Source organism: Balaenoptera acutorostrata, chromosome 6 (assembly GCF_949987535.1).
Source record: "Balaenoptera acutorostrata chromosome 6, mBalAcu1.1, whole genome shotgun sequence".
NCBI classification, from domain to species: Eukaryota; Metazoa; Chordata; class Mammalia; order Artiodactyla; family Balaenopteridae; genus Balaenoptera; species Balaenoptera acutorostrata.
The window spans coordinates 11,026,303-11,048,866 of record NC_080069.1 but is presented as its reverse complement, the minus strand read 5'-3'; the positions used below and the strand labels follow the sequence as shown (position 1 = coordinate 11,048,866).

At 43.3% G+C, this 22,564-nt stretch overlaps 2 protein-coding genes across 2 annotated transcripts in view; one reads left to right on the top strand and one right to left on the bottom strand.

Annotated features, from left to right (window-relative positions):
* NUGGC (nuclear GTPase, germinal center associated) overlaps positions 1-7,095 on the bottom strand; it is a 42,051-nt gene extending 34,956 nt beyond the window's left edge. The window contains exons 1-5 of the mRNA XM_007192787.2: positions 7,024-7,095; positions 6,383-6,470; positions 2,228-2,332; positions 1,505-1,613; positions 153-375 (exon numbers count right to left, since the gene is read on the bottom strand). Of these exons, the coding sequence (XP_007192849.1) occupies positions 153-375; positions 1,505-1,613; positions 2,228-2,332; positions 6,383-6,470; positions 7,024-7,095 (597 nt within the window). The remainder of the gene's footprint in view (positions 1-152; positions 376-1,504; positions 1,614-2,227; positions 2,333-6,382; positions 6,471-7,023) is intronic.
* A 9,594-nt stretch (positions 7,096-16,689) lies between these two features.
* ELP3 (elongator acetyltransferase complex subunit 3) overlaps positions 16,690-22,564 on the top strand; it is a 109,407-nt gene continuing 103,532 nt past the window's right edge. The window contains exon 1 of the mRNA XM_007192723.2: positions 16,690-16,792. Coding sequence (XP_007192785.2) covers positions 16,774-16,792 — 19 coding nt within the window. The 5' untranslated portion in view covers positions 16,690-16,773. The remainder of the gene's footprint in view (positions 16,793-22,564) is intronic.

Sequence of the window (22,564 nt, the reverse complement as noted above, 5' to 3'; positions counted from 1 at the left end):
ATTTACAAGGAACATAATGTTAGTCTCTGAGAGGGAGCAGGAAGGAAAGAAAAGGAAGAAGGAAGAAAGAGAAGGAAGGAGGAAGGAAAGGAGGGAGAGAGGGAGAATAACAGGGAGGGAGGGAGGGAGGAAGGGAGGAAGGCAACACTTACCTGGTCGGAGAGTAGGTGTATTTTGGCTTCATACTGCTCACAGCAGCCTGAGCTCACTTGAACAATACATGAGGTACATATACTTTCTCCAGACACTGGCAGAAACATGGCTTGCTGGATGATGGCATTGATCAGGGAGCTCTTCCCAGCCCCAGTGCTTCCAAATAATCCGATGTAGATTGGGTCCAATGATGGCTTTTCAATCAAGGCAAGAAGCCTGTTTCTAGATCAATTTAAAAATGCTCATTGTCACGGTCATCGAAGCATAGTAGGGAGATCATCAGAACAGAACACAAAACAACTGAGTTCTAATCCTGGGCAAGTCACCGCATCTTTCTGAATCTCTGTTCTCTCCCTGGTCAAAGGGGAATAGTCATCCCTGTTTACTATACAGAGCTGTCATGAGGATCAAACGAGATTATGCAAAAATACTTGGTAATGATAATGCTACACAAACTCTACAATGTCTATATAGATGTGAAGTCTCCTTGTTTGTGTTCCATGGAAATTACATCGTCTTGATCTTAGAAATAAAGTCTATGCAGAGGTGAAGTATTATTAGGAGCAACGTTAAGAGTCTTACTGGGCAGGAGATGCAGGCTTGACACCACTCAAGTCCTTCTAGTCAGCTGGGCACAGGCCACTGAGGGCACAGGCTCAGAGTCCCAAGCCTGGGCTGGATTCCAGGCCCTTTCACTTACCAGCCGTGTGACCTTGGTCAGTGTCTTGGCCTCTCAGAGCCTCAATTTCTGCAAAATGGGGGTGATAATAATGGCCCCTACTTTATAGGGGTATTGGGACAATTAAACGAAATCTGATATATATAAAGTATCTAGCAGATCACCTAGCCGCAGTGACAGCTCAGTAAATGGTAACTATCGGAAATAACAATAATGGCCCGTAGCTACAGAACTTTTTGGCTTTCTTTGCTCAGTTTTTTTTTAATTAATTTATTTATTTATTTATTTATTTATTTATGGCTGTGTTGGGTCTTCGTTTCTGTGCGAGGGCTTTCTCTAGTTGTGGCGAGCGGGGGCCACTCTTCATCGCGTTGCGCGGGCCTCTCACTATTGCGGCCTCTCTTGTTGCAGGGCACAGGCTCCAGACGCGCAGGCTCAGTAATTGTGGCTCACGGACCCAGTTGCTCCCCGGCATGTGGGATCTTCCCAGACCAGGGCTCGAACCCGTGTCCCCTGCATTGGCAGGCAGATTCTCAACCACTGCGCCACCAGGGAAGCCCCTTTGCTCAGTCTTTAATTGAAAATTCCCTTTCATTGTTGGAGAAAAGCATCCACCACCACCTAAGGAAAGACATCCAAGTAAGATCTGATGGTAGCTGATGTCAGACTCACATGAGGTACTTGACACCATTAGGGATGCTGTCATCCAGGAACACAGACTGAATGAGTTTCTGGTAAGTGTTGCTCAAAACCCTTCTGGTCCGTGACTCCAGTTTCTCATCTGGAATCAATAGAGATGTATTAGCCGGGATGTACCTGGCAGGGATCAAGTACTTGGTCTCCACAAGTGGAATCTGCTCAATATTACAGAGAAAGGAAAAAAAAAAAAAAAGAAATGAAAAGCCAATTAAACAAGAGAACAAGTTATCTGACATAAGAGATAATAGCTTGTGGGAGAGCAATCATTGATAATGAGGGCCTCCCATGAAGCCAGCCTGCTCTGAGGCTCAGTGTAACAGAAGTCAGCATATGCTTCACCATGGGCTGTAGCCCTTCTAGATTCTTCTCTCCTGTGGTCATAAAAAGAAAAAAAAAAAATGCAAGGACATCATATAAATACCCATGAAAGCACCAAAACAGCCATTTTCATTCACAGTTCTAATCAAGAAGGGATTATTTTTGTAACAAGCCTCCTATCCAGATTCTGAGAGATAAACTGTCATATTACATTATCTCTGCAGAGACTAGGAGGCCTCCTTTTTTGGATCGGGATCATTCGAAGATGTTCCATCCTGCTTCTGAATGTAACCTTCTCTTCCTTTGAGCACATTAACACATTTGGAAAAGAACAGAGCCACATTAAAACAAGTGATAGAGCCTTCTCATGACACTCACATTCCTTAAGGGCGCTTTGTTCCACAGAGGGAAACGCTCGGAACCGCTGGTCTCGATCTGACCGTCTTCTTTTTTTCATTGGTTCTTTAAATAAATCATCATCAACTAGAGATAAACAGAGGTTATATAAAATTATAGGTCTTGGGGGTATAGTATACAGTTGACCTGTAAACTATATGCAGATTTCTGACTTCGAAGCAGGGTGGGCGCTCTAACCCCTGCGTTGTTCAGGGGTCACTGTGTTTGTCTGACCTCTATCGATACACAAACCCAAAGAGTCTAGGAGGACCCCTGCCAGCCCTGGATGTCCGTGAGCTCATTTCAAAAGCAGCCTTGTTGGGCCATTCCTAATTCCCAGAGTCCCAGGACTCTGCATCTAGTTCCAAAACGCAGAGTCCAACGTATCTCCCCAGAAGATAAGTTGAAATGACATGAAAAGTTCCCGTTTGGGAATCCTGAGAAGACAAAATGGCTCGATATTCTTCACCAAATGCCAAGAGTGTAAAGAGAAGCCCAAGACGGCTCAGCGTGGGGTGGAGAAAGGCCCCTGGGAGATCTTTTCAAACAGGGAAATTGATGGGGAGCAGAATCAGAGGAAAGAACGGGCCACGTGACCAGGGCAAATCTCTTCTTCTCCCGGAGCCTCAGTTTCTTCATCTGTAAAATGAGTCGGCTGACAAAAATATCAGTATAAGTAATACAAGAGTTTTGGAGGGTGCCCTCCCAGTGGACATCCTTCAGAGATTAAATTGGGGGGCTTTCCCCCCGCTTCCTCACTGAAAGACATTAGCAGCTGCTTCCTTACATGGGCAAGAAAAAAAAAATTGCCAAGAAGCAAATCTTTGTAGTTCTGCAGAGATTTATTCACTTTAGTGGCTTCCATCGGTTATGAAGTGAAGAACTGGAAGGGTCCATAAACCTCAGGAAAGGGTGTAACCAAAACTGTGTGTTTGGGTGAGTTTTAGAAAACACCCCCCTGGCAGGATTCACCTGGTTAGAAAGGGGCAGTAGGTGGGTCTTTGGAGTCAAGATTGTTGGAAATGGTTCTAACCCAGTGCCCCTGGGGCTGGCATGGGCCTTAGGAGACGGCCATGAGGTGACCTGGAAAAACAGGTGACCCCAAGAGTCGTACTCTCTAAGCTCATAAAAGGGCGTGAGGCCTCCAAACCGAACATGACACAGGGTTCATATTCCTTCAAGAACCAGAGAGAGGGGGTTTCGCTCAGGGACCCAGGGTGGCAGCCTGAGCAGAAGTCCCAGCCTCTGCCACTGGCCTGCAGACGCGGGTCTCCCAGACAACTCAGGCGGCCTCAGCCTCGCATCTTCCAGCACAGATTCTGCTGTGTTCTGGAGCCGGCTCACACCCCACAGGGTACTGCAGCACAGCCTGAGCTGCCTGCCAAAGCCCGAAGCTCTGCGCCCACCTGCTCACACAGTGACAGGGAGTTGAGAGAACTTGTCCTTAGACCCTCTCTCTCAGACGTTCTAACTTTACGAGTGAGCTCCACTCAAAGAAGTTATCCTGGCTCAGTCTAAGGACTGCCTTAGAAACACCAAGGGGTTGCTGGCTCAGTGGCTATGCCGGAGTGGAATGGGCAAAGAAGAAAAACAACATGCCACTAGTTAGGGAGTTTGGGATTGACATGTACCCACTGCTGTGTTTAAAATGGACAACCAACAAGGACCTACAGTATAGTACAGGGAACTCCGCTCAATCTTACGTAACAACCTAAATGGGAAAAAAGAATTTGAAGAAGAATAGATACATGTATAACTGAATCACTGTGCTGTACCCCTGAAACTAACACAACATTGTTAATCAACTATACTCCCATATAAATAAAAAGTTAAAAAAAAAGTAGAGGCAGATAAGGTTTTCCAAAGTCCCCAGATTATTTGATTATAATATGCAAATATCAATAGCTAACTTTAATAATTTAGCTTACGTAAGGGAATACACTGTAGGTTAAACTTTTGAACCTAGATATTGATAGTAGGGGGGGTGACAGAATCACAGGATTTATGAGCTGGAAAACAATGTAAAATATGTATGAATTGAGATGTAGAGTTCCAGAGAGATCAAGTGACTTGTTCTAACGGGCACAGAGCTAGCAAATGACAGAGCAAGAACAAAAAGCCAAGGATGTAAACTACAAGTCCAATGTTTTTTGATGCACAATTACAGTCTCATTACTTTAAATTATTATACATTATGGTTTAATATTGTAGAAGATGTTTATAACTTGTTCTTCTATTTTATCCATGATCCCAGAGTATGGAAAAGAAAAACATTTAGAGTTATATGTTATGACTGAAGCTATCAAGTGAAACTCTAGAAAATCTGCCAATAAGTTTTAACAAAATAAAGCAAATAATTTTTAACCATTAAAAAAGAAAAAAACAAACAAACCAACATGCAGCTTGGGCCCCTAGGCCAGCGGCCAGCGGCCAGCAGCCAGCGGCCAGCTGAAGAAAAATTTAGTACGTGTTATAAACGGTGTCTTGGAATTCCAGTGTGTTTCCACCCTGCCTGTGGAAAGAAAGTAAAAGGATGGAGGGCCTTGATCTTGACTCTGTAACTCGGGAACTCTTTTGTGTAAACAATGTTTACACAGTATCTTAGCCACATGTACAAAAGAGTCTCAATACAGCCCATGTATCCTGGCCTTTATTTCAGCTTTGTAAAGACTGGCAATTAATCTGATCAAAGTTTGGAAGCTTATTTCTCAACTAAAGCAAACGCTGAGAAGTCAGATAAAACAGCAAGGTTTTAAACTTTTTCTTCAATTTCTAAAATGAAAAACCACGTGGAAAGGAAAAAGTACTTCATCTGGGATTTAAACCACTTAAGGGTAGTGGGTTTATATTAAACTGTAACCGGAATGAATTGGTGTGAACTGGCCACATTCATTCTTCCCTGTAATTGCTCAAGCACTCCCTCGCCTTTTCCAGCATTTTACATTGATTTATTCGAAGAAAGAGCAGAGGGGTGAGTAGCAGTCCAAAGAAGTCTACCTTAGTCTCTGCTGCTGTTGCTTCTTGCTGCCACAAGGTGTCGCTTTTGACAACTGCTCTCAATACAGGCTCTTTGTTGACCAGACCGTAGCCAGAACCTGCCGCAGAACTTCCCAGCAGAACGCCCCACGCCTTCAGGGCTAACCTCAACCAAGGGGTCCCCAAAGTTGCATTTCCCTCAGTTTTCATGCCCAGCCACGTCTCAGATGCTAGCACTACCCCACTGACCCAGAAACACTGATCCCTTGCCCTGAAAGGAATTCATCCCCAGGAGTGAAGCAGTTTTTCCTCTTCAATTCTCAAAACACAAAGGATGTGATACACCCTGCTTTCTGCACATAGGGGTTACTCCCCTGCATCTTCCGAGGGAAGGTTCCCCCCTTGTCTCCAGGGGCCCTACACCCAGCCTTCTAGGAAGGGGGGCCACCCTCACAAACTCCAGTGTTGTTCACCCTACAACTCTCCTTCTAAGGAAAGCACCTGCAGTGATTCCAGGGGCTTACCTTGCCCATTCTGAGAGGGCTACCCTCAGAAAACCCAAAATGGTTTCCTGGAACCTTCTTTTAAAGGAGGGGGGAGCACAAATGTAATTGCTGGTCAGACAACCCACTGTACTATGAATAGGATATTTTCGTTGTTATTGAAATAATTGATGTTCATTCACTGTTAAAAATGTGTCGTGAGAGGGCTTCCCTGGTGGCGCAGTGGTTGAGAATCTGCCTGCCAATGCAGAGGACACGGGTTCGAGCCCTGGTCTGGGAGGATCCCACATGCCGCAGAGCAACTGGGCCCGTGAGGCACAACTACTGAGCCTGCACGTCTGGAGCCTGTGCTCCGCAACGGGAGAGGCCGCGATAGTGAGAGGCCCGCGCACCGTGATGAAGAGTGGCCCCCACTTGCCGTAACTAGAGAAAGCCCTCGCACAGAAACGAAGACCCAACGCAGCCAAAAATAAATAAATAAATAAATAAATAATAAAGGAATTTCTTTACCAAAAAATGTGTCATGAGAAAGCAGCTTCTGAATAAAGAGCAAGGAATGATGACTATAGTTCAATACAGTCTCCGCTCATTTGCCCTTGATTACATAACGGTAAACAGTTCCCATCCATTTCGTCAGGTGATACTGTAGGTATGTTACCTGGCTGTGGCCCCTGACCCACAAACTCTTCAGGTCCTGCCATTTCCGGTTGTGTGATCGCCTGCTTTTGTCCACTTAGAGCATCAGCCTGAAAAAAATGCACACAAAGTACAAGGGTGGAGGTGGGAGGGGCAGACTGCAGAAACTGTAAATACAAAGCAAAAAACCAAAAATAACATGTCATTTTGCTTACGCTTTGTCTCCCCAGTTAGATCCCAAGCTTCTAAAGGACAGTGGCCATTCTAACTTATTTTCAAATCCATCACAACAGCTACTTCACTACACGTTGGCTTAAATATGACAAAAATCCATGTTTGACTATTGGTTTTCAACAGTAGTTGTATCCGTAGAACTTTAAACTGAAAAGACCTGAGATCTTTAAGGCAACTCACTCTGAAAAGAGAATAAACCTCTAGTGACCAGAACCTTGAAGGTGAAGTTATATAGCTTTGCTGCTTTGGGAGACATCGGCGCCCCAATCAGGTAACCCTCCAACTCCTTTGCCAGTGATATCGAGTCCCAGGAGGTCTCAGCAAGTGTCTGGGAGTTGGATGGAATATTTGATACTCCTGGGGCCCCCTGGAGTTGCCACTGAGTGGGGAGGAGAGATGCAACAACTAGGGTCTCTGGATCTTCCTCACCAGCCCACCCACCACTTCAATCAGGAAGACACCCCTACTGGGGGCTACGAGCAGCTCCGCCTCATGGGGCATCTGCGGGTGGCAGGGTGGGTGGACAGAAGGAGAAGCCCCTCCAAAAGAAGAAGTGTCATATCCAACGTGTCTCTAGTCCCGGGCACACAGGGTTGGGCACAGAGGGAGAAGTGGGTCCGTAAAGACTCAGAACAGTGGGCCCTGCTCCCCTGGAGTTCTTTTGTCCCCACACGTTGAGGAGAATCTGAGGGACACAAGTTGGGGGGCATCTGTGCTTCTTCTCCACTTCCGATGTTGCTATTTGGATCACTCAACTGCGTAATTCAAAAGCCGAGAGTCACCAGCCCTTCTGAAATATGCAAAAGCCCACCTGACCTGTCAACCCCAACTAGACCCACAGGCCGTTAGTTGTGGAGACGGTGCCTCGTTTACATATTACCCCCAAACGAAAATCACCACTCGTCAGTCGAAAGAGCCTCTTACTCTTAGTTTGGCTCATGGGTATCAAACCAAACAAATGGTTTCTGTACTTGGTGGGTGTTTGTTGAATGTGGGGTGAACCCTACTATGTACAAGGTCCTGAGCCTTCACTAGAGCTCCTCATCTCTCCATTCTTCATCTTGAGGCTCCCTCTCCGACCACCCCAAACTCCTTGCAGTCCTCCGAGGCAGGGAATCCAAGAAGAAACATGCTTCTGTGTAGGGTACCCTTCCCCTCTTCTTCCTGGTGAATTCCTACTCTTTCTTCAAGATCTTGTTTGAGTATTTCCTCTGTGCAACTGTGTCCTGATTCCCATTCATTCCCTTCTTGTGTCACCACTGCTCCAAGGACATCTGTACTATGATGCTTGCTATGCTTCCTTTATGTCTCTTCCTCTTTACTGAACAGTGAGCTGTTTGAGGTCATGGCTGCATTGATTTCAATGCTGCATTTCTATCATGAAGTGCAATGACTGACAATAAGGCTGAATGACTGAATGAATGAAATAGTGGTGGGAAGCTTTTGATGAGATTCTATACCAAAGGATGTTTTAAAATCAAATTCATTTTGATAGGACTGCTCCATGGGAACTGAGAATGCTTAGCTTGAGGGAGGGAAGACACAGGCTAAGGCAGAAGACGGGGAGAGGACTTTGTAGTGGTCTTCAAATACTTGACCTTAGAGCTGCATATAAAAGACGGACAATGCATGTTTCCAGTGGTCCCAAGCAGGGAGAACTAGATCCATTAGGTGTAAAGTAAGTATAAGAAAGCACATTTTTGCTGAACATTCTCTGGTACTCAGAGTTGTCCAAAATGGAATGTAATGAATTTTCTGCCCCAGAGGTGTCTAAACCTTTACTGGTATAGCAACCTAATAATAGCATTGGACTAGATGGATTTCAAGGCTTCTTTAAATCCCAAGATGCTGTGTTCTTGCTTGAAATGGTCACCAGTAAAGCTGGTGGTGGGAGGGCTCTACGAGGTCACTAAAATTCATGAGTTTCCTGATTGGAAATGCTGAGTTAGAAATGCTAAACCACATCAAAACTTAGGCGAGTTAGGAGGAAAAAATATGGTAACGTCATCAGTAACTTTAGATGCGGAAATGGGAATTGCCCCTCAGAAGGAGATCTGTTGTTTTCTGAAGACAGCAGCTCCATGAGCCATAGTCACGCAAAATGTTAGGCATCATATCACAGTGGGCACTGGAAACAAAACAACATGTGTGGTCCTCCCAGGGGACAGATCCACTGTAGACCTTCAGGACAGCTTATTCTGCTAGTCAAATGCCAGGAACAGATAGAGAAGCCAGATGAAGCCCCAAAGAACTAACAAGTTGATACGTGTTACCACCATTTGAACACTGAGATTAAGGCCCTTCAGTCCAAGACGGAAGAGGACTTGGAGTACAAACAGACGTGTTCACCAAATTCTAGAATGTGGGCAGTGGTTTGGGCTCCCTTCAGGGTCACAGGACCTTTACTGATTAAATCAACAGTGCGCAGGGTTATTGGCATGTAACTGTCTGGGGTTAGATTGGGTTTAGCTGCTTGCAATGCAGACACCAAACCAAACCATGAGCCTCCCACTATAAAGCACCTATGGTACCAGTATAGGAGTAATGTGTGACCCCTAACTGAAATTTGGAGAAACTGGAAATTATTTGAGTTGTGGTTGTGGTGAATTCTGCTTCATTTATTCCTTCTGCCAACGTTCCAACACTGGCAGAAAGGGACCATTTGATTGATAAACGAAGACACTGGAAAATGGAAAGGGATCATTTACTAAAAGGCTGAAGAGGCAGAATGAAATAAATGCCAAGCACTTACAAAGGAAAACCTATAGACAAACATATCAATTAATAGGGGATAGTGTGGTATAGCCCCTCAGTATATAGCCATTGAGTTAAACTAAATGATACGGTGGGAAGGGCATTAAGCTGGAAATCAGGTGTGGCAGTTTCCAGTTCTGGCTTTGCCAAAATCAAAGGAACCATAGGACTTGAGACCCATCATTGTACCACTCTGGGCCTTAGCTTTCCCATCTATAAATTGAACTAGTCCTTAAGGTGCGAATTTTCTCTGATTTAGTTGGGAGCCAAAAGGATTAAGTTCTTATTTTGAAATGTCACTTGCCATGGAAACCAAGACTACCAATAACTACGGCTCCTGTGTAATCAAAAGCAGCATAGCTGAGATTACGGTCATTTCAGGTTCATTTTGCTTTGAAGAGCAAAAGACCCATAGTCCTTCCTCAAATTATGTTGGGCTCCACTTTCCACCAAAGAGAGGTAGCAACAATGGTATCTTTTGTGAAAATTTGTTTCTGTAGAGAAGCAATTGAAAACGTCCAAATGTATTGCTCACACGGGCAAGCTTTTTATGTGTGGTTTATTTCACTTGTATTTCAGCTGTGTGGTTAACAGTTAAGTTTTGCTCTTAGTACTTATTTACATTCATGTGCACTGAGCCTAAGAATAGCATCTTTCAAATGAGACTCTCTGCATATTTATCTAGATGTGTGAAGGATGCACAGAACCAGTTTCCTGTCAAATAATTGTGACTATTGACACTTTTTCTTGCTTCTCTTGCTCTCCTTTCCTTCTGTTTGTGTTTGCTTACTGCCTTTTCTCTTAGGAGAACATAACAGAGGCGACACAAATGCAACGGTCACTCCTATACTAGAACAGCTTCATGTAGTGGAATTAAATAATGTTCTTGAGCCCCTTCTACAGATTTGGACACTGAGGCCCAGAGAGGGGAAGCGACTTGTCCAAGGTAATGTAGTGAGTCCAAGTTCCGTGTTCTCTTCATTCCACCAAGCAGCCTCTAAGTGGTACTATTTAAACAAAGTCTCCGGAGCTTAAGAGTAGGAGAATGAGGGAACAGTGCCCACAAATGAGGGGCTCCCTCTAATGCATGATGAAGGCATTCGGGGAGTGAAGGCTGTTGAGTAGCAGGGAGAGTGGGAACTTGATAAAAATTGTGCTTAGGGACTCCAGCTGAAGCTACTGTCTGCAAATTCTTCAATGCCCTCAGAAGAAAACAAGCCAGACTGTGTGCAGGGTGTGTATGTGTCTGTGCGTGCGTACGTGTGTGGTGAGGTGGGGGACGAGTAGTACATTTCACTGCCTTCAGTCCGTGTCCGAGGCAAACTGCATGTGTTTATTAAGAATGACAAGCATCCAGGTTTCTTCTCCTCCTTTAGTCAGAATCTCATCCCACCTTCCCTTGCTTCCCATTAACCCCTCCCGACACGATTCTTGTTTTCCTTTCATTTCTGTCCCTTACCCACCACCCCAACGCAACACTGATAGGAAAAAATTAAAATGCTTCAATTAGCAAAGTTCCTTGAAGGGGCATTTTGATCATTAACACTGGTTTATTCCCTACTTTTAACAAATGTGGGAAGTGCTCAGTGCTTAGTAAACACTGAATAAATATTTGTTGAATGAATGAAGCGTGTCATTAATAATGGCAGGAATTATATTCATTCGTTCAATAAGTATCTGTTGAGTGTCGGCTGTGTGCCAGGCACTGTTACAGGTGTTGGGGACACATCAGGGAAGAAAATGGGCAAGGTGTGCCCATACCCAGAGCTTATATTCCAGACTGGGAGTGGTGTAGTGGGAAGTACTCAGGTTTTGGAGTTAGAATGCCTGGATTTGGAGATCCTGCTCTGGCATTTCAATGTAACACTGAACAAATCACTTAATCTCTCTGAGCCTCAGTTTATCCACGTATAAAATGAGAATTAAATATACTTATGTCTGGTGTTCATTGTGGGGACTCAATGTGACATTGCATGCATAGTTGGTCTACAGACACTCATGCATCTGTACAAATGTTATTGTCTTTCAGAATATTTGGTGAAGACAGTTAAACAAGAAATCAGTACTAATATTTACCAGGGCAAAGTCTATTTATTTTGGGGGGAACAGATGCCACCTTAACTGATAAACTGACACCCCCATTCTTGTCCCCATTGACCAGTCACCTTGAAGGTTCTATGCACTTGGTAGAGTCTCGTCCCCTTCTCACAGGGAGGTAGCTGAAGAATGAAAAATAAGGGCAAGGAGGAGATTCTTAATAAAATGATGGAATGTTGATGACATTTAGGATTTATCTCCTTTCTGTTTTTAAATCTTAAATACCTTTGGTGCTGGCAAAATTTCCTAACCACTTTATTGGACATTGCACTGCTCTTCCAAACTAGGTACATTCCAAAGGAACAATTTAAATACATTAGCTTAGAGGCAAAAGTGAAACAAGGGCCTTCAAACCCCCAAAGGAAAAGAGTTCTGTTTTGAGCATTAATACATCAGCTAATGTGTGCAACATTAGAAGCACAGCCATGGGAGGCAGATACAATAGAGAAGGCATTGGGATGACATGACTCCTTCTCCCCCCAGGCGAACAGGTCAGTAAAATAAGCAGATATTTTCATTACGTACTTTATTGGATTCTAAGGAAATGAACTTGAATCCTCTCATATTGCTTCCTCAAGCTTGCCAAAGTTAATGAGACTTTTAACTCTGTAATCTTCCTCCCTAAACCCATAACTCCAGTCTAATCCTGAGAAAAAAAGGACAACTCTCAATAGAGGTGAGCCCTACAGAATGTCTGACCAGGACGCCTCAAAACTGTCAACGTCATCAAAATCAAGGTCACAGCCAAGAGGAGCCTAAGGAGACATGACAACTAAATGTCATACGGTGTCTTGGATAGGATCCTAAAACAGAAAAAGGACATTAGGTAACAGCTAAGAAAATCTGAATAAAGATAGCCTTTAGTTAATAATAATATTATAAATGTTGGTTCATTAATTATAATAAGTGCATCATACTAATGTAAGATAAGAGGGGAAACTGGTTGTGGGTTCTATGGGAACTCTCTGTACTATCGTCTCAATTCTTCTATAAATCTAAAGCTAATTTTTTAATCAACCATAAGTTACAGCATAAATTGCATAAGAGAAACAACTTACCAGATGTCACTTTTTCTGCTTCAGCTCCAGAATTCCAAAAAGAAGACAGTGGCAGCTTCTTTGCCTTGGTCTCGGTATGTGGAACCAGCCAGGATATAGAGCCCTTTGTAGCCACAGTCACAAAGCCACATTTACAAATAAGCAGAAGTGAAACTAATTTGTCATCAGAGGGCTATTTATGATGACTTCCTCCCTCAGAAATTGATTCACGCTATTTGCCTCTTTCATTTAAACTTAAATTGTATGTGAACTGGGGCTCTTATATTCTTTCTTCTCTGCCCTATCCCTACAGGTTAGTCATTTTTCCCTTCCAAATAGATTGCAGGATCCATCCTGCAGCATTCTTTCTTTGAGGATGAGAATTATTCAGATGGATCTGACTTACATGAGCAAGAGAGGAAAAATGCCCCCATCCCAAGAGAGACAAAGCACTCGTTTCCCCTCCCCCACCCCCCCACCCCCCCCCCACCCCCGCCAAATACAAGACAACTGGGAGAGATGGATAATATGAGATAATGAAGATAAACTGATTCTTGATACACAATCTTGAAATTTACCAAAACTCAAACAACATTGGATTGTTTGATTGTAGAAATGAGTGTCATATAGTTTTAAATAACTCTTTCTGGAACTTAAATTTTACATCCATATTTTAAAAACAAAACAGAAAAACAAGTATTTTTAAAATGCTGTCCAGGAAAAGAAAGCATAACCTACTCCACATTGCTATATCTGACAACCCAAACAATCACATCAAGTACAGGGGAAAAATATGTTTTTTAACCTGCAGCTTCAGGTAGTGTTTGACCTTCAAAGACAGTCAGTCATTACTAGGATAACCTTCGGTAACTGTAGGTATGTTTTTAGCCCAAAGTGGGGATTCAGAAAGCAAAAAGGTGAAAAAGAATGTGGTCTTAAAAATTGCTTTGAACTTTTAGCAAGATGGGTGCCTTATCCATAAGAAAACCATAGAAATACCAATATAAAGTTCAAAACAAAGAAAATCAGCGTGAATAACATGGTTAGTGTTGGATCTTCTACTTATCTCTGGGCAAAATCATACCTTATATTCATGACATATGTGCTTAGCTCTCCCTCTACTGGCTGTTTCTCTGCTTCAACAGGTAACTATTCTTAATCAGAGGTGCTACTAAAGTACCTAATAACTGAAATTAATTTTGGTCCTTTTTAAAGCTGCCTGGGTCCTTGACACCTGCTGTTGGACATCTGAATGCTAGGTCCTGAATGCTTGGTTAGAAGTTTGGGCAAACTACCAGACTGAATTTTCACTGAACTCACTGGAACCACTGACGCAATTGAAAGAGAACTTCCACAGAGCCCCACCATCACACCCAACCACCTCTCAGGATCTGCCTCACCTGCTCCACCTTCCAGCCTGTAAACAGATGAACTACCTACGCATGTGCCCATCAAAAGCTAATCCCTTCTCTCGTGCACCAGATCCCACTCGCTCTCTCCAACCGCAGGACAAGGTAGAGTACTTTCCCCTCTTCGGTCATCAAATTTTCACTCTCCACTGGATTATTCCCATCGGCACACAGACATGCTGTTATTTATTCCATTTTAACAAACACTCCCTCTGACCCCGGTTTCCCTGCCAGCTACTGTCGCATTTATCTGTATTTTATGGCAAACCCCCTCAAGAGTTGTGTCTAAACTTACTGTCTCAAATCTCTCTCCTTTCAATCATCAACCCACTCCAGTCAAGCCTTCACTTCTACCATTCTATGAAACTGTTCTTGTCAAAGTCCCCAGTGACCCTAGTTAATTTTCAACCCTCCTCTTTCTTGACCCATCAGCCGCATTTTACTCAGTGGATCACTCCCTCCTCCTTAACACACTTTTTCCACTCGGCTTCCAGGAACCACACTTGCCTAGTTTTCTTCCCAACCTCCCTGGAGGCATCTCCTCAGCCTTCTTTTCTAGTTACTCCTCTTTCCTGCCGATAATAGAGGAGTAAACTAGAAAGGAAGGTCTTAAAGCTTAATCTTTGGTCTCTTCTCTTTCTTTTCCACGTTCACCCTGTTTCATGGCTTTAAATATCACCTATATGCCCACAACTCTCAGTTGAGTATCTCCGGCCCCAATGTTTTTCGTGTCTTACTGCTCACTAGGCATCCCAAACCCAGTGCATCCAAATTAAGCCCCCACACTCCGCCCCCCAAACCCCACTCCACCTACGATCTTCCCCATTTCAGCTCAGGGCAACTACACGGTTCCAGTCCCTCAGTCCAAACGCTTCCGTGTCACCCCTGATGTTGATGCCTGTCTTTCTCCCACATACCACATCTGGCTGTCCGGAAGTCTTGTTGAAATCTTCCAAGCGTATTCAGAATCAGAACACGTCTCGCGTCTCACTGCCTCCACTGCTTACTACCCTGATTCAAGTCATAATCATCCCTGGCCTCATTCAGTGGTTCCCAAACTTTGCTGCATTTTGAAATCACCCAAGGATCTTAAAAAATACTAATGCCTGGCTGCCACCCCCTTGAGATTTTGATTTAATTGGTATGGGATGTGACCTGGTTACCAGGATTTTTCACTTCTCTCCAGGTGATTCTCATGTGCCTCAAAGTTTGGGAATCCCTGGCATAGGTATGATAACAGCCACCTAACTGATCTCCCTGCTTCTACCCTTCCTCACTACAGTCCATTCTCAACACAGCAAATAGAGGTACTTTTAAATTATAAATCAGATTATATCTCTGCTAAAAACTCTCCAATCGCTCCTCACGTGACTTAGAGTAAAAGGCAAAGGCTTTACACTGGCCTACAAGGTCTTACATGAGCTGCAGTGTCCCCCATTGCACCCCATCACTTCTCTGACTTCTATTACACTTCTCCTGGTTCACTGCTCAACTGACAGCGGCCTCCTTACTTTCCTTGAATACACCAGGCATCCTCTCTCCCTAGGACCATTGCTCTAAGTGTTCCCTCTGTCTGAAATACTCTTCCCCCAGATATCTGCATATCAAATATTAGCTCAAATATCACATTTCCAATTATAAGTTAAAATCTACAAATGTACTACCCATCTCTTTCTCTTGTGTGAGGTAAAAGAAAAGCAGAGTTCCTTTTGGGACATGTTAAGTTTCCGATACATATCAGACATGCAGATCTAACAAGATGTCAAATAGGGAGGAAGTTGGAGCTGGATATAAAATGGGAGCAGACAGATGGTGTTTAAAAGCTCTGGTACTCTGGGGATCACGTTGGGGAAGACAAGGCTGAGAAGTGATCCCTGTGGTACACCAATATTTTGAGATGATATACAGCAGGATTGAGAAAAAGCAGAAGAAAAACTCAGAGTGTGGAGGGTCCTATCATAAAAGACTTCCTAGGTAGCTAACTTATGTCACTTGGTACTAGGATGACAATAAGGACACATAAATGCTACTGAATTTGTCCTGCTGGGCAGTCACAAAAGACCAGGACAGTTTCAGTGTCATGGTGAGGTCAAAGACTTGGAGGTACCTCAGTTCTAGTGGAAAGTAAGGAACTGGAAACAACACAGATTCCTGTCTTTGTTAACGAGAGGCGTTCTTAATTTCTGGTCCATGAACAAAGGAGATCATGGACGGGTTTCAGGAAAACATGATTCCAAGTCCTGCCTCCAAACACTACAAAACTTTGTGCGTGTGTGCGTTTTTCTGGAGAGACCTCCAGAGCTTTCATGATGGTTACTGATAACGCGCCATTCATCCGAGACCAGGGGGATCCACTGGCGTCAGAGCCTGAACCTCAGATCGTTACTTGATTCCTGCATGGTCTCTTCCAGGCTCTGAATCTAGTTTCCCGCGATCCCCACTCACGTTCCCGCCCAGCCACCCTGGACGCAACGCACCCTGAGCTCCTCCACCTTTATTTAGAGACCGCCCACATCCGCCCCCTTATCTAGGTTTCCTGGCACAGCCTCTGTCCATAAGCTCTGTCCTGTCGCTGTGCTGCCCAGGTCGCGGTTTCTAATGCTCAAGCTGCCCTTGCGTTCGGACCTGGGTACCCTACAGCCCTTGGACTCCGGGCTGTTTCGCCCGAGCCGCAGCTTTGCCCCGCCTCCCGGAGCTCCACGAGCAGCTGCTGGGATGCGGGGCGGACCCTTTGCGCGCGCTGTCTTCTGGGAACAGCTTTACGATATATTGATCGTCATTTTACGACAGGACAGGGTTGCTTTGTGGCTGTCAATTTTCCCAGAGGTCCGAGTGGGCAGCGCTACATTGTCTGGGGTGGCTGCTGCTACGACAGCGGAGAGATGAGGCAGAAGCGGAAAGGTGCGAAAGGGAGGGGGAACGGGGCGGTGGTAGGGAAGGGGCGAAACCCGGGCCCTCAGATGCTGAAGCCAGTTTTTCCCGCGAGAATCCGCTACCTGATCCAGTCTCCCCAACCACCTGTGGTCCGTCTGTGGCCTCCAGCCCCCTGCTTTCTCGTTTCACCTGTTGTGCTTTTTGAACCAACCTATCCTTACTCTTCCTTTTTGGCAGTCACTTGGTGTCTTTTGCATAAGGGACAAAAGCTCTAGTCCAGGGTATGCCCTCCAAGAAGTTAACGTGGTCGGTGGATTTAACACGTTCTCGGACTCTTAATTTGCTAAGTTTCGTTTTACGACACGTTTCACGTGCTTTTTTATCTGAGATTGTTTTAAAGTTCTAAGTTAAAGAAAGAAAGAAAACCACTGAATTATTCTTGGATTCTGTGGGGGACAGTTAGGCAGTTATTCCCATTTGTATTACCTCCTGAGTTAGCGTGGAGCAATTCCATCTTTAGTTTTTCAGCCGAATGGAGTCAAATTTCAAGTATTTTCTCACAGGTTCTAGTGTTATCTCTGTAAGCTCAATTGAGCAGTCGGTCTAATAATAATGGTGGTTATGATAACTGTGGCTACCGTTTATTGAGCCTTTGTTAATAATTCTTAGGCTGATATCGTCCCCTTTTCACAAATGAAGCCGAGATTAAAAGAGTTAAGTAACTTTCCTAGCCCAGAATTATATTTAGGAAGTGGAACTGGTTTGTCAGGCTGTCTCTATGAACCCCCAAAACATAAAATTTTAAAAAAAATCTGTTCCTTAATCACTGTGCCTCTTGGCATCAGCTGCACCAAGTATCCAGGTTACCTTCAGTTACTTTGTGGCATCAAATTCTACATGCCCCTAATTGATTAATCATCTTCTCCCTCTAACGTGCTCCTCCTCCATCTCTCCAGCTTTAAACTTTTGACTTCATTTATCACCAAGTCCTGTTACTTCTCATACAAATTGCTTCTTGAAATAGTTTATTCCTCATCATTCTAGCCACCATCCCCCTAACCCACCTTCATTAAGAACTGATACTTGAATAATACTTTGGCTTTCATATATACATTATTTTTGTTGATTCTTACTGAATCTTGTGAAAGATATGTATGGATTATCCTCATTTTGCAGACAAGGAAATGGGAGCTCAGAAGCCATTCATCTTCCCGTTATCACACAGCCAGTAGGGTTTGGAAGCTAGGGACTGAGTGTGTCATCCAAGTTTTTTACTGTAAATCTGTTTTTTGTTTTGTTTTGTTTTAACAATGTTGCCTTTCAAGAGCCTTTTACTTAGTATCCAGAGGATGTGTATTCTTTTCATCTTCTGAATCATTTTTTTGTATCCTCTTTTTCTTTAGTATATTTTGTATACAGTTGACCCTTGAACAGTGGAGGGAGGGGGTCGGGGGCACTGACCCCTGCACAGTTGAAATTCTGAGTGTTGCTTATCTCTGCCTGAAAAACAAAGGAATTGATAAATGACTCACCCAAGGGCAGGAAGCTGAAACAGTTTGGATAGAATCAGGACTCAGGTCCTCAAACACAAACTTTTCCCCACACTTAGTTAATTTAAGGATCTGTAAAATAAAAATACAGGTACTGTATTTATTTGAAAAAATGTGCATATAAGTAGACTTGTGCAGTTCAAGCCAGTGTTCAAGGATCAATCTGTACTTATTTTCTTTAAACACTACTTTCATCTTTTTACTCCCAAACTTGAGAACATATAATTCCCCACTGTGTATTGCATCCTATTTAAATGCCTTTGCCTTGTAGCCAGTGTACCCTGTAATTTGTTCTTACTGAACCCTGTCAAAAAGCCTCTATTCTATTTAGGCAGTACTCCTGCACATAAAGATGATAGGTAATTCCTATACCTAACATTGTTCCTTCTGGATTGCCCTCTGTTTTGCTTGTCCAAATCCTGCCCTTTAAAGATCCCTGTGTGATTTCCTCCACGAAGCCTTTTCTTACTAATTTACTTCTCTGGTTAACTCTTGATATACTCAAGGGCTATACAAGTGTTTTTAAAATCTTTATCTTCACGCATACCTCGTTTTATTGCACCTAGCTTTAGTGCGCTTCGCAGATACTGTGTTTTTTACAAATCGAAGGTTTGTAGCAACCCATTTGAGCAAGTCTATCAGTTCCATTTTTCCAACAGCATTTTTGCTCACTTCATGTCTCTGTGTCACATTTTGGTAATTCCCGCAATATTTCAAACTTTTTCATTATTGTTATGTTTATTATGGTGATCAGTGATCTTTGATGTTACTCTTGTAATTGTTTTGGGGCCCCACAAATTGCCACGTAAGATGATGAACTTAATTGATAAATGTTGTGTGTGTTCTGACTGCTCTACCTGTTGACCATTTCCCCATCTCTCCCTCCCCTCAGGCCTCCCTATTCCTTAAGACACAGCGATATTGAAGTGAGGCCAATTAGTAACCCTACAGTGGCTTTTAAGGGTTCAAGTAAAAGGAACAGCCGTACATCTCTCACTTTAAATCAATAGCTAGAAATGATTATGCTTAGTGAGGAAGGCATGTCGAAAACTGAGATAGGCTGAATGCTAGGCCTCTTACACCAGTTAGCCAAGTTGTGAACACAGAGTTCTTGAAGGAAATTGAAAATGATACTGTAGTGGATACATGAATGATAAGAAAGCAAAACAGCCTTATTGCTGATATGGAGAAGGTTTTAGTAACCTGCATAGAAGATCAACCAGCCGCAGCATTTCCTTAAGCCAAAGCCTAATCCAGAGCAAGGCCCTAACTCTCTTTAATTCTTTGAAGGCTGAGAGAGTTGAGGAAGCTGCAGAAGAAAAGTTTGAAGCTAGCAGGGGTCGGTTCATGATGTTTAAGGAAAAAAGCCATCTCCATAGCATATAAATGCAAGGCAAAGCCCCAGGTGCTGATGGAGAAGCTGCAGCAAGTTATCCAGAAGGTAATTAGTGAAGATAAGATAATTAGTGAAGGTGGCTGCACTAAACAGCAGATTTTCAATGTAGACCAAACAGCCTTATATCGGAAGAAGATGCCATCTAGAACTTTCATAACTAGGGAGAAGTCAGTGCCTGGCTTCAAAGCCTCAGAGGACAGTCTGACTCTCTTGTTAGGGGCTAATGCAGCTGGTGACTTTTAAGTTGAAGCCAATGTTCCTTTACCATTCTGAATTATGCTAAATCTACTCTGCCTGTGCTCTCTAAATGGAACAAAGCCTGGATGGCAGCCCATCTGTTTCCAACATGGTTTACTGAATATTTTAACCCCACTGTTGAGAGCAGATTGCTTTCAAAATATTACTGCTCATCATCAATGTACCTAGTCACCCGAGAGCTCTGATGGAGACGTACAAGATTAATGTTGCTTTCATGCCTGCTGACACAACATCCATTGTGTGGCCTGATCAAGGAGTCATTTCGACTCTCAAGTCTTATTATTTAAGAAATACATTTTGTAAGGCTATAGCTGCCATAGATAGTGATTCCTCTGAGGGACCTGGGCAAAGTCAATTGAAAACCTACTTGGAAAGGATTCACCATTCTAGATGCCATTAAGAACATTCGTGATTCATGGGAAGAGGTCAAAATATCAACATTAATAGGAGTTTAAAAGAAGTTGATTCCAACCCTCATGGATGACTTTGAGGGGTTTAAGACTTGATTGGAGGAAGTAGCTGCAGATGTGGTGGAAATAGGAGAACTAGAATTGAAAGTGGAGCCTGAAGTTGGGACTGAATTGCCGCAATCTCATGATGAAACTAATGGATGAGGAGTTGCTTCTTGCGGATGAGCAAAGAAAGCGGTTTTTTGAGATGGAATCTACTCCCGGTGAAGATGCTATGAAGATTGTTGAAACTACAATTAAAAATTTAGAATATTACGTTAAACTTAGTTGATGCAGCAGCAGTAGGGTTTGAGAGGATTGACTCCAGTTTTGAAAGTTCTGTGGGTACAGTGCTGTCAATCAGCATTGCCTGCTACAGAGAAATCGTTCATGAAAGGAAGAGTCAATGGATGAGGCACACTTCACTGTGGTCTTATTTTAAGAAATTGCCACGGCCGCCCAGCCTTCAGCAGCCACCCACCCTGATCAGTTTGGTAGCTAACATCGAGGCAGGACCCTCCACCAGCAAAAAGATTATGATTTGCTGAAGGCTCAGATGATGGTTAGCATTGTTTAGCAATAAGGTATTTTTTAATAAAGGTTTTTTTTTTTTAAGGCATAATGCTCTTGCACACTTAACAGACTGCAGTACAGTGTAAACATAGCTTTTATATGCACTGGGAAACCAAAAAAAATTCGTGTGACTTGCTTTATTGCAGTATTTGATTTATTGTGATGGTCTGGAACCAAACCTGCAGTATCTCTGAGGTCTGCCTGTATTTTTATCACCCGAATCACCTTTTCCCCCTCCAAATAAATTCTTATGCAGAACTTCAGCATATAAGCAGATGAAAGCCAAGCGGCTTTGGTTGAAATGGAGAAAGAGAGCCTCCCTCTCCCTCCCCTTCCTCCTTTACCTTAATCACCACCAGCCCTACCTCTGTTACATGGCCCCTCAGGCACCTTTGTAGAACTCTGAAGGGCTGAGTTACATGGTTTAGAAAGCACTTAGCCTTTGATTATAGATGGACTTCTTTTTCTCTCAAATTGTTTTGTATGTGTTAGCTTTACCTCATTAAATTAGACGTGGCTTGGTACAGTGGGAAAAAGCATGTAAGTTGCGGAGCAGAGACCTGGATTTGAGTCTTAACTATGCCATTTACAATTATGTCTTAACTTGCCTTAATTTTTCACATCTGTGAAATGTAACAATACCTACCTTCCAGTGTTGTGAGGTTTCAAATGAGATAAAGTAAATGAAAGGGCTCCGTGAGCGCCAGGGCTTTCTCATCTGCGTTTCTCTCTGATGACATCATTATCTTTGCACACCAGCTTTCTCTGCAGGCAGGAGGCAGGCTTGCTAGTAGCTCCCAAGCTGAAATCTCACAGCTTTTTATCACTGGAGAGGGACTGGTGTCTTTTGCCTTGAGAAAAAGAGCTCAGATTGGCCGGACCTGGATAGGTGCCCATCCTTGAACCAGTCAACTTTAACTGGGGGGATGGGGTCATGTAAGAACATGTCAGCTTCTGCTGTTGCCTTTTAGAGAAGGGCGGCCTCAGTTGCCAGGAGAATGTTGCGATGGCAGACAGACTATATTTTACAGATGTGTTAAGATCCCTAGGCACGTACAGACCCATGTCTTTGTATTTCAAAATAGTACTACATTGCTTTGTATTTCAAAATAGTATTAACATTACTTCTGCGGATACCTGGGTTTGAGTTTCAACTTCACCCCTTGGTAACATTTTTATGGGACAGGCAAATATTCTTGTTCCATCCACCTCACTGTGTTCTGAGAATCAGATGAAATAATTCATCTAAATGTGATTACCAATCTGGAGATAAAGGGAAGCTGCTTTAACTACTTTGGTCCTTTCCTGTGTGATTAGGTTCTTTTTCCTCATGTTTGTCTCTACTCTTTCCTGCATCTATCATTCTTGAGGTGTATATGCTTCTAACGTGAACTCTTCCCATATATAGGTGAAGCCAGGTTTGTTTTAAAATTAAAGATATAAAATATATGATCAAATTGTAAACAGTAGTGTCTTGTGTACTTGAGCTATCATTTTGACATGATTGGAATGATTTTGGAAGGAAAACTAATAAATACAAAAACCTTTACTGAATAATATGATTTTTTTTTAG